The sequence below is a fragment of the Leiobunum rupestre genome, chromosome 5 (assembly GCF_980474605.1).
Source record: "Leiobunum rupestre chromosome 5, qqLeiRupe1.1.hap1, whole genome shotgun sequence".
NCBI lineage: Eukaryota > Metazoa > Arthropoda > Arachnida > Opiliones > Sclerosomatidae > Leiobunum > Leiobunum rupestre.
The window spans coordinates 35816023-35830487 of NC_143388.1; the positions used below are offsets into that span (position 1 = coordinate 35816023).

Sequence of the window (14465 nt, forward strand, 5' to 3'; positions counted from 1 at the left end):
TATATCTGCGCCACCAGGGTGCGTTCCAATTGCTGATTTCCAGCAAATGATGCAATATTCGATTGCCAGAAGTGCAGTAGCTGCGAATCCAATTCAAAACAATGAAGCGAGGAAATTAATTCCAACATTTGACCTATATAAATCACTTAATCTAACAATGGAGGCTTGGCTAAATGAAGTCGCTGATATTGCACTTAGGTACGGTAGGAACGACAAGACAACTATTTATCACGACCTTCCAAAGCTAGGAGCTACAACTCGAACTTGGTATGATAGTTTAAGTACAGTCGACAGTACTTGGTTCGAATGGAAGATTTTACAGCAAAAATGGTTTCCACAATAACGGGTAAACAACAGTTGTACAAGGAAATGGAGAAAAGGGACTAAGAGTAAAAGATGAATCGTTTGAAGTTTATTTCCACGACAGATTTCATAATTTGATTAAACGATGATCATTTAATTATGGAATTCAGCATGAGCGACTATGCAGCACCACAAAAGTTACTTAAATATGCTAAACAGTGGGAGTAACGAATTAAACTTTCAAATAGCAGATCTGAAACAAACGCGAAACCTCACTCTTCACGGAACTCAAGTGAAGGTCTACGGAAGGGAACCCAAAGTTCAGGGTCAAGCGCAAGTTCTCAAAGTGTTGAGTTTTGTGTAATACAATTCCAACTAGTAATTTATTATTGATGTTAAAAACATTATGTACAAAATTATTTACAATAAATTAAGTTAATAAGTGAGCGACATTACTATTGAAAATACAGAAGCTGAATGACCCTCTGACTATTACTGCGGTGACGTTTTATAGTAATGCCTTATCTTGATAAAAAACAAACTAAACATATTAGATAAGATAACGCATGTTATGAAAACAATATATCTTCATTGTTTACTTCAACACTCTCCCTCAATGAAGATATGGGTGAACATGTATTTGCTCAACTTCTTGGTGGTGTCGGGAGATCGTTTTTTTTCTGACTGTCCTCGACGGATCTGTATGTCACGTCTCGGCTTGAGTTACTGCTCGCAGATTCATTGTCTGACGAAGACGAATGAATGTTTCAGGTTGGAGACTCTTCGTAAAGATGTCGGCTAGTTGATCTTCGCTCGGTATATAGACGTCATCAAGAATCCCACCATCGACCAGTTCACGAACGTTGAATTGGTGAATGTTAATATGTTTCGTCCAACGATGAAACCCAGGATTACGGATTAGCTTGATCGTACCGGCGTTGTCGATTCGAAGAACTGGAACTTCGTCGTTCGCAACTCCAATTGTGGTCATGACTGCTTTTATCCATACGACATCCTTCGCTGCCTCGGTAGCTGCCATCAATTCTGACTCGGTCGTTGAAAGACTGACTGATTGCTGTCTGCAGCTGGCCCAAGTGACCGGAGTAGATCCCATGAGACAAACGAGACCAGAAGTTGAACGTCTGGATTTCTCGCATACACCAAAGTCAGCATCGGAGTAAGGGACTATGGTCAAGACATCATCTGATCTGTACAGCAGCCCAAGATTTGTCGTTCCTCGTAGATAGCGACATATTCGTTTGACCGAATTCCAGTCTGCGACCGTCGGTTTTGCCATAGCTTGAGAGGCGCAGTTTACGGCGAACTCTATGTCTGGTCTGGAACTCATGGCTGCGTATCGGAGACTTCTGTCAAGGTACCGCGGAGAAAGGCCGTCTTAACGTTAAACTGCTGCATGCTTAGTTTCTTCTGGGCAACGATGCTCAAAAAATTTCGCAGGGTGTCGAAGCGTGTAACTGGAGCAAACGTCTCGTGATAGTCTAGTCATTCTCGTTGAGTGAACCCTTTTACTACGAGACGTGCCTTGTGCTTGGCTATAGTTCTATCTTCAGCGATTTTCGTGCGAAAAACCCATTTGTTTCTGATCACCTTTTGACCCTTCGGTAGATCGACCAGCTTATAAACTTCAAGTTTCTCCATAGCTGCGAGTTCTTCATTCATTGCCTTATCCTATAGCACATGGTCAACGGATGAGCAAGCACATACCAGGAACGCTTTGTCTTTTGGAGGAGAACAGGCCGTGCAAGAAAGTGGTTTCAACTTCGTTCTGTCTTGGAGAACAGGACCCGCGGTTCTTGTGGTCTTGCCTTTAGAGACGGGTATGGAGGCCACGTCTTGTGCTGGTCGGATGGATCTGGAGGTCTCGTCCTTGGGTGTTTCGGCGGATCTGGAGATCACGTCTCCGTAATCGGAACCTTCGTTGGATGAGGTCTGGTCTGTACTGGAATCTGAAGATGAAGCCTCATCATCTTCCTCAACATCAGTGACAACCAACTCTTCCTGGTTAGGGACCTCTTCAACGACCACAGGAAGTGTCTCCATGACACACTTTTCAGGATTGAATCTCACGTCTCGAGACCGAATAACTTGGCCGATTGCAGGTACGTAAACTCGGTACCCATAGCCATCTTCTTCATATCCAACAAGAAACCCCTTGCGAGTTTTCCTTGACAGTTTTCGTCTCTTCTCTTTTGGAATATGGACGTAGCATTCGGTGCCGAAGACTCGAAGGGGCTTTATCGATGGCTGTGGCTTGCCAGTCCAGAGTTCGAAAGGTGATTTCCCTTTAACTCGGGTAGAGACGTTCCTAACGAGTGACGTTCCTTACGAGTGACGTTCCTTACGAGTAACGTTCCTTACGTGTGACGTTCCTTACGAGTGACGTTCTTTACGAGTAATGTTCCTTACGAGTGACATAACTTGCAAATGACGTTCTTTACGAGGGACATTCCTTACGAGTGACGTTCCTTTTGAATGACGTTCCTAACGAATGACGCTCCTAACGAGTGTTATTTCTTACGATTGGCATTCCTTGCGAATGACGTTCCTTACGAGTGACGTTCCTTACGAGTGTCATAACTTGCGAATGACGTTCTTTACGAGGGACATTCCTGACGAGTGACGTTCCTTTTGAATGACGTTCCTAACGAATGACGCTCCTTACGAGTGTTATTTCTTAAGAGTGACGTTCCTTAAAAGTGACTTTCCTTGCGAATGACGTTCCTAACGAATGACGTTCCTAACGAATGACGTTCCTTGCGAATGAAGTTCCTAACGAGTGACTTTCCTTACGAGTGACGTTCCTAACGAATAACGCTCCTTACGAGTGAAATTTCTGGCCAATGACGTCGTTCCTTTCAAATGAAGTTCCTTACGAGTGACGTTCCTTTCGAATGACATTACTTTCGAATTAAGTTCCTTACGAGTGACATTCATTTCGAATGAAGTTCCTTTCGAATGAAATTCCTCACTATTGACATTCCTTATGAGTGACCTTCCTTTCGAGTGACGTTCCTTACGAGTGCAGATCCTGACGAGTGCAGATCCTGACGAGTAACGTTCCTTTCGAGTGACGTTCCTTTCGAGTGACGTTCCTTAAGTGTGACGTTCCTTACGAGAGACGTTCTTTACGAGTAACGTTCCTTACGAGTGACGTTCCTTACGAGTGACGTTTCTTACGAGTGCCGTTCCTTGTGAAAGACGTTCCTTACGAGTGTCGTTCCTTGCGAATTACGTACCTAAAGAATGACGATCATTGCGAATGACCTACCTAACGAATGACGTTCCTTACGAGTGACGTTCCTGACGAATGACGTTGCTAATGAGTGACGTTGCTTTCGAATAACGGTCCTTACGAGTAACGTTCCCAACGAGTGACGTTCCTAACGAGTAACGTTCCTTACGAGTGACGTTCCTTACGTGTGACGTTCCTTACGAGAGACGTTCTTTACGAGTAACGTTCCTTACGAGTGTCATAACTTGCGAATGACGTTCCTTACTAGTGACGTTCCTTGCGAATGACGTTCCTTACGAGTGACCTTTCTTGCGAGTGACGTTCCTTACGAGTCACATTCCTTACGAGTGACGTTCCTTACTAGTGACGTTCGTTTCGAGTGTCATTCCTTACTAGTGACTTTCATTTCAAGTGTCATTCCTCGGGAATGACGTTCTTTACGAAAGATATTCTTTACGAGTGAGGTTTCTTGCGAATGACGTTCCTTACGAGTGACTTTCCTTACGAGTGACGTTCCTAACGAATGACGCTCCTTACGAGTGACGTTCCTTACGAGTGACTTTTGTTGTGAATGACGTTCATTACGAGTGACATTTCTTAGGAGTGGAATTCCTTGCAAATGACGTTTCTTACGAGTGACTTTCTAAACGAGTGATGTTCCTAACGAATGACGCTCCTTACGAGTGACGTTCCTTCAAAGTGCATTTCTTGCGAATGACGTTCCTTACGAGTGAGGTTCCTAACGAGTGTCATAACTTGCGAATGACGTTCTTTACGAGGGACATTCCTTACGAGGGACATTCCTTAAGTGTGACGTTCCTTACGACAGACGTTCTTTACGAGTAACGTTCCTTACGAGTGACGTTCCTTACGAGTGACGTTTCTTACGAGTGCCGTTCCTTGTGAAAGACGTTCCTTACGAGTGTCGTTCCTTGCGAATTACGTACCTAAAGAATGACGATCATTGCGAATGACCTACCTAACGAATGACGTTCCTTACGAGTGACGTTCCTGACGAATGACGTTGCTAATGAGTGACGTTGCTTTCGAATGACGGTCCTTACGAGTGGCGTTCCTAACGAGTGACGTTCCTAACGAGTAACGTTCCTTACGAGTGACGTTCCTTACGTGTGACGTTCCTTACGAGAGACGTTCTTTACGAGTAACGTTCCTTACGAGTGTCATAACTTGCGAATGACGTTCCTTACTAGTGACGTTCCTTGCGAATGACGTTCCTTACGAGTGACCTTTCTTGCGAGTGACGTTCCTAACGAGTCACATTCCTTACGAGTGACGTTCCTTACTAGTGACGTTCGTTTCGAGTGTCATTCCTTACTAGTTACGTTCATTTCAAGTGTCATTCCTCGGGAATGACGTTCTTTACGAGTGATATTCTTTACGAGTGACGTTCCTTACGAGTGAATTTCCTTACGAGTGACGTTCCTAACGAATGACGCTCCTTACGAGTGACTTTTGTTGTGAATGACGTTCCTTACGAGTGACTTTTGTTGTGAATGACGTTCCTTACGAGTGACATTTCTTACGAGTGGAATTCCTTGCAAATGACGTTCTTTACGAGGGACATTCCTGACGAGTGACGTTCCTTTTGAATGACGTTCCTAACGAATGACGCTCCTTACGAGTGTTATTTCTTAAGAGTGACGTTCCTTACAAGTGACTTTTGTTGTGAATGACGTTCCTTACGAGTGACATTTCTTACGAGTGGAATTCCTTGCAAATGACGTTTCTTACGAGTGACTTTCTAAACGATTGACGTTCCTAACGAATAATGCTCCTTACGAGTGACGTTCCTTCAAAGTGCATTCCTTGCGAGTGACGTTCCTTTCGAATGACGTTCCTTACGAGTGTCATAACTTGCGAATGAAGTTCCTGACGAGTGACGTTCCTTTTGAATGACGTTCCTAACGAATGACGCTCCTTACGAGTGTTATTTCTTAAGAGTGACGTTCCTTACAAGTGAATTTTGTTGTGAATGACGTTCCTTACGAGTGACATTTCTTACGAGTGGAATTCCTTGCAAATGACGTTTCTTACGAGTGACTTTCTAAACGAGTGACGTTCCTAACGAATGACGTTCCTTACGAGTGACGTTTCTTACGAGTGCCGTTCCTTGTGAAAGACGTTCCTTACGAGTGTCGTTCCTTGCGAATTACGTACCTAAAGAATGACGATCATTGCGAATGACCTACCTAACGAATGACGTTCCTTACGAGTGACGTTCCTGACGAATGACGTTGCTAATGAGTGACGTTGCTTTCGAATGACGGTCCTTACGAGTGGCGTTCCTAACGAGTGACGTTCCTAACGAGTAACGTTCCTTACGAGTGACGTTCCTTACGTGTGACGTTCCTTACGAGAGACGTTCTTTACGAGTAACGTTCCTTACGAGTGTCATAAATTGCGAATGACGTTCCTTACTAGTGACGTTCCTTGCGAATGACGTTCCTTACGAGTGACCTTTCTTGCGAATGACGTTCCTAACGAGTCACATTCCTTACGAGTGACGTTCCTTACTAGTGACGTTCGTTTCGAGTGTCATTCCTTACTAGTGACGTTCATTTCAAGTGTCATTCCTCGGGAATGACGTTCTTTACGAGTAATATTCTTTACGAGTGAGGTTTCTTGCGAATGACGTTCCTTACGAGTGACTTTCCTTACGAGTGACGTTCCTAACGAATGACGCTCCTTACGAGTGACGTTCCTTACGAGTGACTTTTGTTGTGAATGACGTTCTTTACGAGTGACATTTCTTACGAGTGGAATTCCTTGCAAATGACGTTTCTTACGAGTGACTTTCTAAACGAGTGACGTTCCTAACGAATGACGCTCCTTACGAGTGACGTTCCTTCAAAGTGCATTCCTTGCGAATGACGTTCCTTACGAGTGAGGTTCCTAACGAGTGTCATAACTTGCGAATGACGTTCTTTACGAGGGACATTCCTTACGAGGGACATTCCTTAAGTGTGACGTTCCTTACGAGAGACGTTCTTTACGAGTAACGTTCCTTACGAGAGACGTTCTTTACGAGTAACGTTCCTTACGAGTGACGTTCCTTACGAGTGACGTTTCTTACGAGTGCCGTTCCTTGTGAAAGACGTTCCTTACGAGTGTCGTTCCTTGCGAATTACGTACCTAAAGAATGACGATCATTGCGAATGACCTACCTAACGAATGACGTTCCTTACGAGTGACGTTCCTGACGAATGACGTTGCTAATGAGTGACGTTGCTTTCGAATGACGGTCCTTACGAGTGGCGTTCCTAACGAGTGACGTTCCTAACGAGTAACGTTCCTTACGAGTGACGTTCCTTACGAGTGACGTTCCTTACGTGTGACGTTCCTTACGAGAGACGTTCTTTACGAGTAACGTTCCTTACGAGTGTCATAACTTGCGAATGACGTTCCTTGCGAATGACGTTCCTTACGAGTGACCTTTCTTGCGAGTGACGTTCCTTACGAGTCACAGTCCTTACGAGTGAGGTTCCTTACTAGTGACGTTCGTTTCGAGTGTCATTCCTTACTAGTGACGTTCATTTCAAGTGTCATTCCTCGGGAATGACGTTCTTGACGAGTGATATTCTTTACGAGTGAGGTTTCTTGCGAATGACGTTCCTTACGAGTGACGTTCCTGACGAATGACGTTGCTAATGAGTGACGTTGCTTTCAAATGACGCTCCTTACGAGTGACGTTCCTTACGAGTGACTTTTGTTGTGAATGACGTTACTTACGAGTGACATTTCTTACGAGTGGAATTCATTGCAAATGACGTTCTTTACGAGGGACATTCCTGACGAGTGACGTTCCTTTTGAATGACGTTCCTAACGAATGACGCTCCTTACGAGTGTTATTTCTTAAGAGTGACGTTCCTTACAAGTGACTTTCCTTGCGAATGACCTACCTAACGAATGACGTTCCTTACGAGTGACGTTCCTGACGAATGACGTTGCTAATGAGTGACGTTGCTTTCGAATGACGGTCCTTACGAGTGGCGTTCCTAACGAGTGACGTTCCTAACGAGTAACGTTCCTTACGAGTGACTTTTGTTGTGAATGACGTTCCTTACGAGTGACATTTCTTACGAGTGGAATTCCTTGCAAATGACGTTTCTTACGAGTGACTTTCTAAACGAGTGACGTTCCTAACGAATGACGCTCCTTACGAGTGACGTTCCTTCAAAGTGCATTCCTTGCGAATGACGTTCCTTACGAGTGAGGTTCCTAACGAGTGTCATAACTTGCGAATGACGTTCTTTACGAGGGACATTCCTTACGAGGGACATTCCTTAAGTGTGACGTTCCTTACTAGAGACGTTCTTTACGAGTAACGTTCCTTACGAGTGACGTTCCTTACGAGTGACGTTTCTTACGAGTGCCGTTCCTTGTGAAAGACGTTCCTTACGAGTGTCGTTCCTTGCGAATTACGTACCTAAAGAATGACGATCATTGCGAATGACCTACCTAACGAATGACGTTCCTTACGAGTGACGTTCCTGACGAATGACGTTGCTAATGAGTGACGTTGCTTTCGAATGACGGTCCTTACGAGTGGCGTTCCTAACGAGTGACGTTCCTAACGAGTAACGTTCCTTACGAGTGACGTTCCTTACGAGAGACGTTCTTTACGAGTAACGTTCCTTACGAGTGTCATAACTTGCGAATGACGTTCCTTACTAGTGACATTTCTTACGAGTGGCATTCCTTGCGAATGACTTACCTTAAGGGTGCCGTTCCTAACGAATGACGCTATTTACGAGTGTCATAACTTGCGAATGAAGTTCCTTACTAGTGACGTTCCTTGCGAATGACGTTCCTTACGAGTGACCTTTCTTGCGAATGACGTTCCTAACGAGTCACATTCCTTACGAGTGACGTTCCTTACTAGTGACGTTCGTTTCGAGTGTCATTCCTTACTAGTGACGTTCATTTCAAGTGTCATTCCTCGGGAATGACGTTCTTTACGAGTGATATTCTTTACGAGTGAGGTTTCTTGCGAATGACTTTCCTTACGAGTGACGTTCCTAACGAATGACGCTCCTTACGAGTGACGTTCCTTACGAGTGACTTTTGTTGTGAATGACGTTCCTTACGAGTGACATTTCTTACGAGTGGAATTCCTAAATAATGACGTTTCTTACGAGTGACTTTCTAAACGAGTGACGTTCCTAACGAATGACGCTCCTTACGAGTGACGTTCCTTCAAAGTGCATTCCTTGCGAATGACGTTCCTTACGATCGAGGTTCCTAACGAGTGTCATAACTTGCGAATGACGTTCTTTACCAGGGACATTCCTTACGAGGGACATTCCTTAAGTGTGACGTTCCTTACGAGAGACGTTCTTTACGAGTAACGTTCCTTACGAGTGACGTTCCTTACGAGTGACGTTTCTTACGAGTGCCGTTCCTTGTGAAAGACGTTCCTTACGAGTGTCGTTCCTTGCGAATTACGTACCTAAAGAATGACGATCATTGCGAATGACCTACCTAACGAATTACGTTCCTTACGAGTGACGTTCCTGACGAATGACGTTGCTAATGAGTGAAGTTGCTTTCGAATGACGGTCCTTACGAGTGGCGTTCCTAACGAGTGACGTTCCTAACGAGTAACGTTCCTTACGAGTGACGTTCCTTACGTGTGACGTTCCTTACGAGAGACGTTCTTTACGAGTAACGTTCCTTACGAGTGTCATAACTTGCGAATGACGTTCCTTGCGAATGACGTTCCTTACGAGTGACCTTTCTTGCGAGTGACGTTCCTTACGAGTCACATTCCTTACGAGTGACGTTCCTTACTAGTGACGTTCGTTTCGAGTGTCATTCCTTACTAGTGACGTTCATTTCAAGTGTCATTCCTCGGGAATGACGTTCTTGACGAGTGATATTCTTTACGAGTGACGTTCCTAACGAATGACGCTCCTTACGAGTGACGTTCCTTACGAGTGACTTTTGTTGTGAATGACGTTCTTTACGAGGGACATTCCTGACGAGTGACGTTCCTTTTGAATGACGTTCCTAACGAATGACGCTCCTTACGAGTGTTATTTCTTAAGAGTGACGTTCCTTACAAGTGACTTTCCTTGCGAATGACGTTCCTAACGAATGACGTTCCTTGCGAATGAAGTTCCTAACGAGTGACTTTCCTTACGAGAGACGTTCCTAACGAATAACGCTCCTTACGAGTGAAATTTCTGGCCAATGACGTCGTTCCTTTCAAATGAAGTTCCTTACGAGTGACGTTCCTTTCGAATGACATTACTTTCGAATGAAGTTCCTTACGAGTGACATTCATTTCGAATGAAGTTCCTTTCGAATGAAATTCCTCACTATTGACATTCCTTATGAGTGACCTTCCTTTCGAGTGACGTTCCTTACGAGTTCAGATCCTGACGAGTGCAGATCCTGACGAGTAACGTTCCTTTCGAGTGACGTTCCTTTCGAGTGACGTTCCTTAAGTGTGACGTTCCTTACGAGAGACGTTCTTTACGAGTAACGTTCCTTACGAGTGACGTTCCTTACGAGTGACGTTTCTTACGAGTGCCGTTCCTTGTGAAAGACGTTCCTTACGAGTGTCGTTCCTTGCGAATTACGTACCTAAAGAATGACGATCATTGCGAATGACCTACCTAACGAATGACGTTCCTTACGAGTGACGTTCCTGACGAATGACGTTGCTAATGAGTGACGTTGCTTTCGAATGACGGTCCTTACGAGTGGCGTTCCTAACGAGTGACGTTCCTAACGAGTAACGTTCCTTACGAGTGACGTTCCTTACGTGTGACGTTCCTTACGAGAGACGTTCTTTACGAGTAACGTTCCTTACGAGTGTCATAACTTGCGAATGACGTTCCTTACTAGTGACGTTCCTTGCGAATGACGTTCCTTACGAGTGACCTTTCTTGCGAATGACGTTCCTAACGAGTCACATTCCTTACGAGTGACGTTCCTTACTAGTGACGTTAGTTTCGAGTGTCATTCCTTACTAGTGACGTTCATTTCAAGTGTCATTCCTCGGGAATGACGTTCTTTACGAGTAATATTCTTTACGAGTGAGGTTTCTTGCGAATGACGTTCCTTACGAGTGACTTTCCTTACGAGTGACGTTCCTAACGAATGACGCTCCTTACGAGTGACGTTCCTTACGAGTGACTTTTGTTGTGAATGACGTTCCTTACGAGTGACATTTCTTACGAGTGGAATTCCTTGCAAATGACGTTTCTTACGAGTGACTTTCTAAACGAGTGACGTTCCTAACGAATGACGCTCCTTACGAGTGACGTTCCTTCAAAGTGCATTCCTTGCGAATGACGTTCCTTACGAGTGAGGTTCCTAACGAGTGTCATAACTTGCGAATGACGTTCTTTACGAGGGACATTCCTTACGAGGGACATTCCTTAAGTGTGACGTTCCTTACGAGAGACGTTCTTTACGAGTAACGTTCCTTACGAGTGACGTTCCTTACGAGTGACGTTTCTTACGAGTGCCGTTCCTTGTGAAAGACGTTCCTTACGAGTGTCGTTCCTTGCGAATTACGTACCTAAAGAATGACGATCATTGCGAATGACCTACCTAACGAATGACGTTCCTTACGAGTGACGTTCCTGACGAATGACGTTGCTAATGAGTGACGTTGCTTTCGAATGACGGTCCTTACGAGTGGCGTTCCTAACGAGTGACGTTCCTAACGAGTTACGTTCCTTACGAGTGACGTTCCTTACGTGTGACGTTCCTTACGAGAGACGTTCTTTACGAGTAACGTTCCTTACGAGTGTCATAACTTGCGAATGACGTTCCTTACTAGTGACATTTCTTACGAGTGGCATTCCTTGCGAATGACTTACCTTAAGAGTGCCGTTCCTAACGAATGACGCTATTTACGAGTGTCATAACTTGCGAATGACGTTCTTTACGAGGGACATTCCTTACGAGTGACGTTCCTTGCGAATGACGTTCCTTACGAGTGACATTTCTTGCGAATGGCATTCCTTACGTTTGACATTCCTTGCGAATGACGTTCCTTACGAAAAACGTTCCTTACGAGTGCATTCCTTGCGAATGACGTTCCTTACGAGTGAGGTTCCTTACGAGTGTCATAACTTGTGAATGACGTTCTTTACGAGGGACATTCTTTACTAGTGACGTTCCTTGCGAAAAACGTTCCTTACGAGTGTCATAACTTGCGAATGAAGTTCCTTACGAGTGACTTTCCTTACGAGTAATGTTCCTAACGAATGACATTCCTTACGAGTAACGTTCCTTACGATTGACGTTCCTAACGAGTGACGTTCCTAACGAGTGCCGTTCCTTGTGATGACGTTCCTTACGAGTGACATTCCTAACGAATGACGTTCCTTACGAGTGACGTTGTTTACGAATGACGTTCCTTACGAGGGACGTTCCTTACGATTGACATTCCTTGCGAATGATATTCCTTACGAGTGACGTTCCTTACGAGTAACGTTCCAACGAGTGACGTTCCTTACAAGTGACGTTCCTTGCGAATGACGTACCTAAAGAATGACGTTCCTTGCGAATGACCTACCTAATGAATGACGTTTCTTACGAGTGACGTTCCTTACGAATGACGTTCCTTACGAGTGACGTTCCTTGCGAATGACGTTCCTTACGAGTGACATTTCTTGCGAGTAATGTTCCTTACGAGTGCATTCCTTGCGAATGACGTTCCTTACGAGTGAGGTTCCTTACGAGTGTCATAACTTGCGAATGACGTTCTTTACGAGGGACATTCCTTACGAGTGACGTTCCTTTCGAATGACGTTCCTTACGAGTGTCATAACTTGCGAATGAAGTTCCTTACGAGTGACTTTCCTTACGAGTATAATTCCAGGCGAATGAAGTTCCTTACGAGGGACGTTCCTTACGATTGACATTCCTTGCGGATGACATTCCTTACGAGTGACGTTCCTTACGAGTAACGTTCCTAACGAGTGACGTTCCTTACAAGTAACGTTCCTTGCGAATGACGTACCTAAAGAATGACTTTCCTTGCGAATGACCTACCTTACGAATGACGTTTCTTACGAGTAACGTTCCAACGAGTGACGTTCCTTACAAGTGACGTTCCTTGCGAATGACGTACCTAAAGAATGACGTTCCTTGCGAATGACCTACCTAATGAATGACGTTTCTTACGAGTGACGTTCCTTACGAATGACGTTCCTTACGAGTGACGTTCCTTGCGAATGACGTTCCTTACGAGTGACATTTCTTGCGAGTAATGTTCCTTACGAGTGCATTCCTTGCGAATGACGTTCCTTACGAGTGAGGTTCCTTACGAGTGTCATAACTTGCGAATGACGTTCTTTACGAGGGACATTCCTTACGAGTGACGTTCCTTTCGAATGACGTTCCTTACGAGTGTCATAACTTGCGAATGAAGTTCCTTACGAGTGACTTTCCTTACGAGTATAATTCCAGGCGAATGAAGTTCCTTACGAGGGACGTTCCTTACGATTGACATTCCTTGCGGATGACATTCCTTACGAGTGACGTTCCTTACGAGTAACGTTCCTAACGAGTGACGTTCCTTACAAGTAACGTTCCTTGCGAATGACGTACCTAAAGAATGACTTTCCTTGCGAATGACCTACCTTACGAATGACGTTTCTTACGAGTGACGTTCCTTACGAGTGACTTTTCTTGTGAATGACGTTCCTTACGAGTGACATTTTTTACGAGTGGAATTCCTTGCGAATGACGTTTCTTACGAGTGACTTTCTATACGAGTGACGTTCCTAACGACTGACGTTCCTTACGAGTGACGTTCCTTACGAATGACGTTCCTTCCCAGGAAACACAAATTGTCCATGGGACGTCCCAGCATGGTTCATAGAGCCCAGCTTGGTGCCGTCCAACATTCGTCCTACGGAAAGAATAACGGACGTCCCATTTTAGTCCTCGTAGTACCAATTTCTCCACTATTCGTCTGAAATATTTCGTCTCTCAATGCTATCTAGAGGCGCGTTTATCAACAATTAATTTTAATTTGTTTCACCTGTATTTGAAATTGAGCAGATAATGATTAATGAACCATAAAATATTAATTTTATTCTGAATATAATTATTTAAATTAACGAGTTTATTTAACGTTAATTAATGAAATGATGTGTTTAATCAAAACTTCTTAATTATTTAATTAATTTTATCTGTTCTTAATTTTTATATTTTTTTATTATTATTTTCTTAATTTTTATTTCCATTATTTTCATTTGATGAATTATTTCTACAATCACAGCCAATAACTACGAAAAAGCTGATCTAATCTGGCCGCGCTAAAGTTCTTTTAAAGCCCAGTTTGTAGTTTCTTTTGTACGACGCCATTATATCATTGTTGGTCACCATAAACTCCATAATGCGTTCTACACAAACGTTAAAGATTATAACATAGTAATCTCTAGTATTCTTGATAATATACCTTAAGAGTAAGTATTTTATTATAAAACTGTTTGATTTTTTTAATGATTTTAATTCGATTTTTTTAATAGGTCTTTTACAGACGTAGGAAGACAATATGTTAGATCAAAGTCTAATTTGACTCGTTAACTTTATGGAGTATTCATCTTCACTCTCACTGAATGGTGGACTTATAGCTCATATGTGTTCCGTGAATGGTTTAGTGAATTTGTATTTCCATAAGTAAGATTTTGGGTGTATTCTCCGAAAGTTAGGGAAGGTTCGCTATTTTTAAAGTTCATTTTGGACCTGTACATGTTTCAATTTAACTTTTTAAGTTTATTATTCATTACTCTCACTGAACGGTTCGCCTAAAGCTTTATTTCATACTGTTATATCGTATATATTGAATTTGGAATTCCAAAAGTAAGATTTGCGATGAATTTTCCGAAAGTTACAGAAGGTTCGCTGTTTTTAAAG

At 43.5% G+C, this 14465-nt stretch overlaps 2 protein-coding genes across 2 annotated transcripts in view; one reads left to right on the forward strand and one right to left on the reverse strand.

Moving 5' to 3' along the window:
- Positions 1–1009: 1009 nt before the first annotated feature.
- On the reverse strand, positions 1010–1651 carry LOC149944366 (uncharacterized). The gene has a single exon (XM_090176325.1). The coding sequence runs from the start codon at positions 1649–1651 to the stop codon at positions 1010–1012; it is 642 nt and encodes a 213-aa protein (XP_090032451.1).
- An 869-nt stretch (positions 1652–2520) lies between these two features.
- The window catches only part of LOC149944367 (cytochrome P450 3A11-like), a 59307-nt gene continuing 47362 nt past the window's right edge, over positions 2521–14465 (forward strand). Inside the window, exon 1 of the mRNA XM_090176326.1 lies at positions 2521–2597. Within this exon, the coding sequence (XP_090032452.1) occupies positions 2521–2597 (77 nt within the window). The remainder of the gene's footprint in view (positions 2598–14465) is intronic.

Coding starts and splice junctions, on each gene's coding strand:
- LOC149944366 (XM_090176325.1), bottom strand. CDS start 1,651: ATGAGTTCCAGACCAGACATAGAGTTCGCCGTAAACTGCGCCTCTCAA.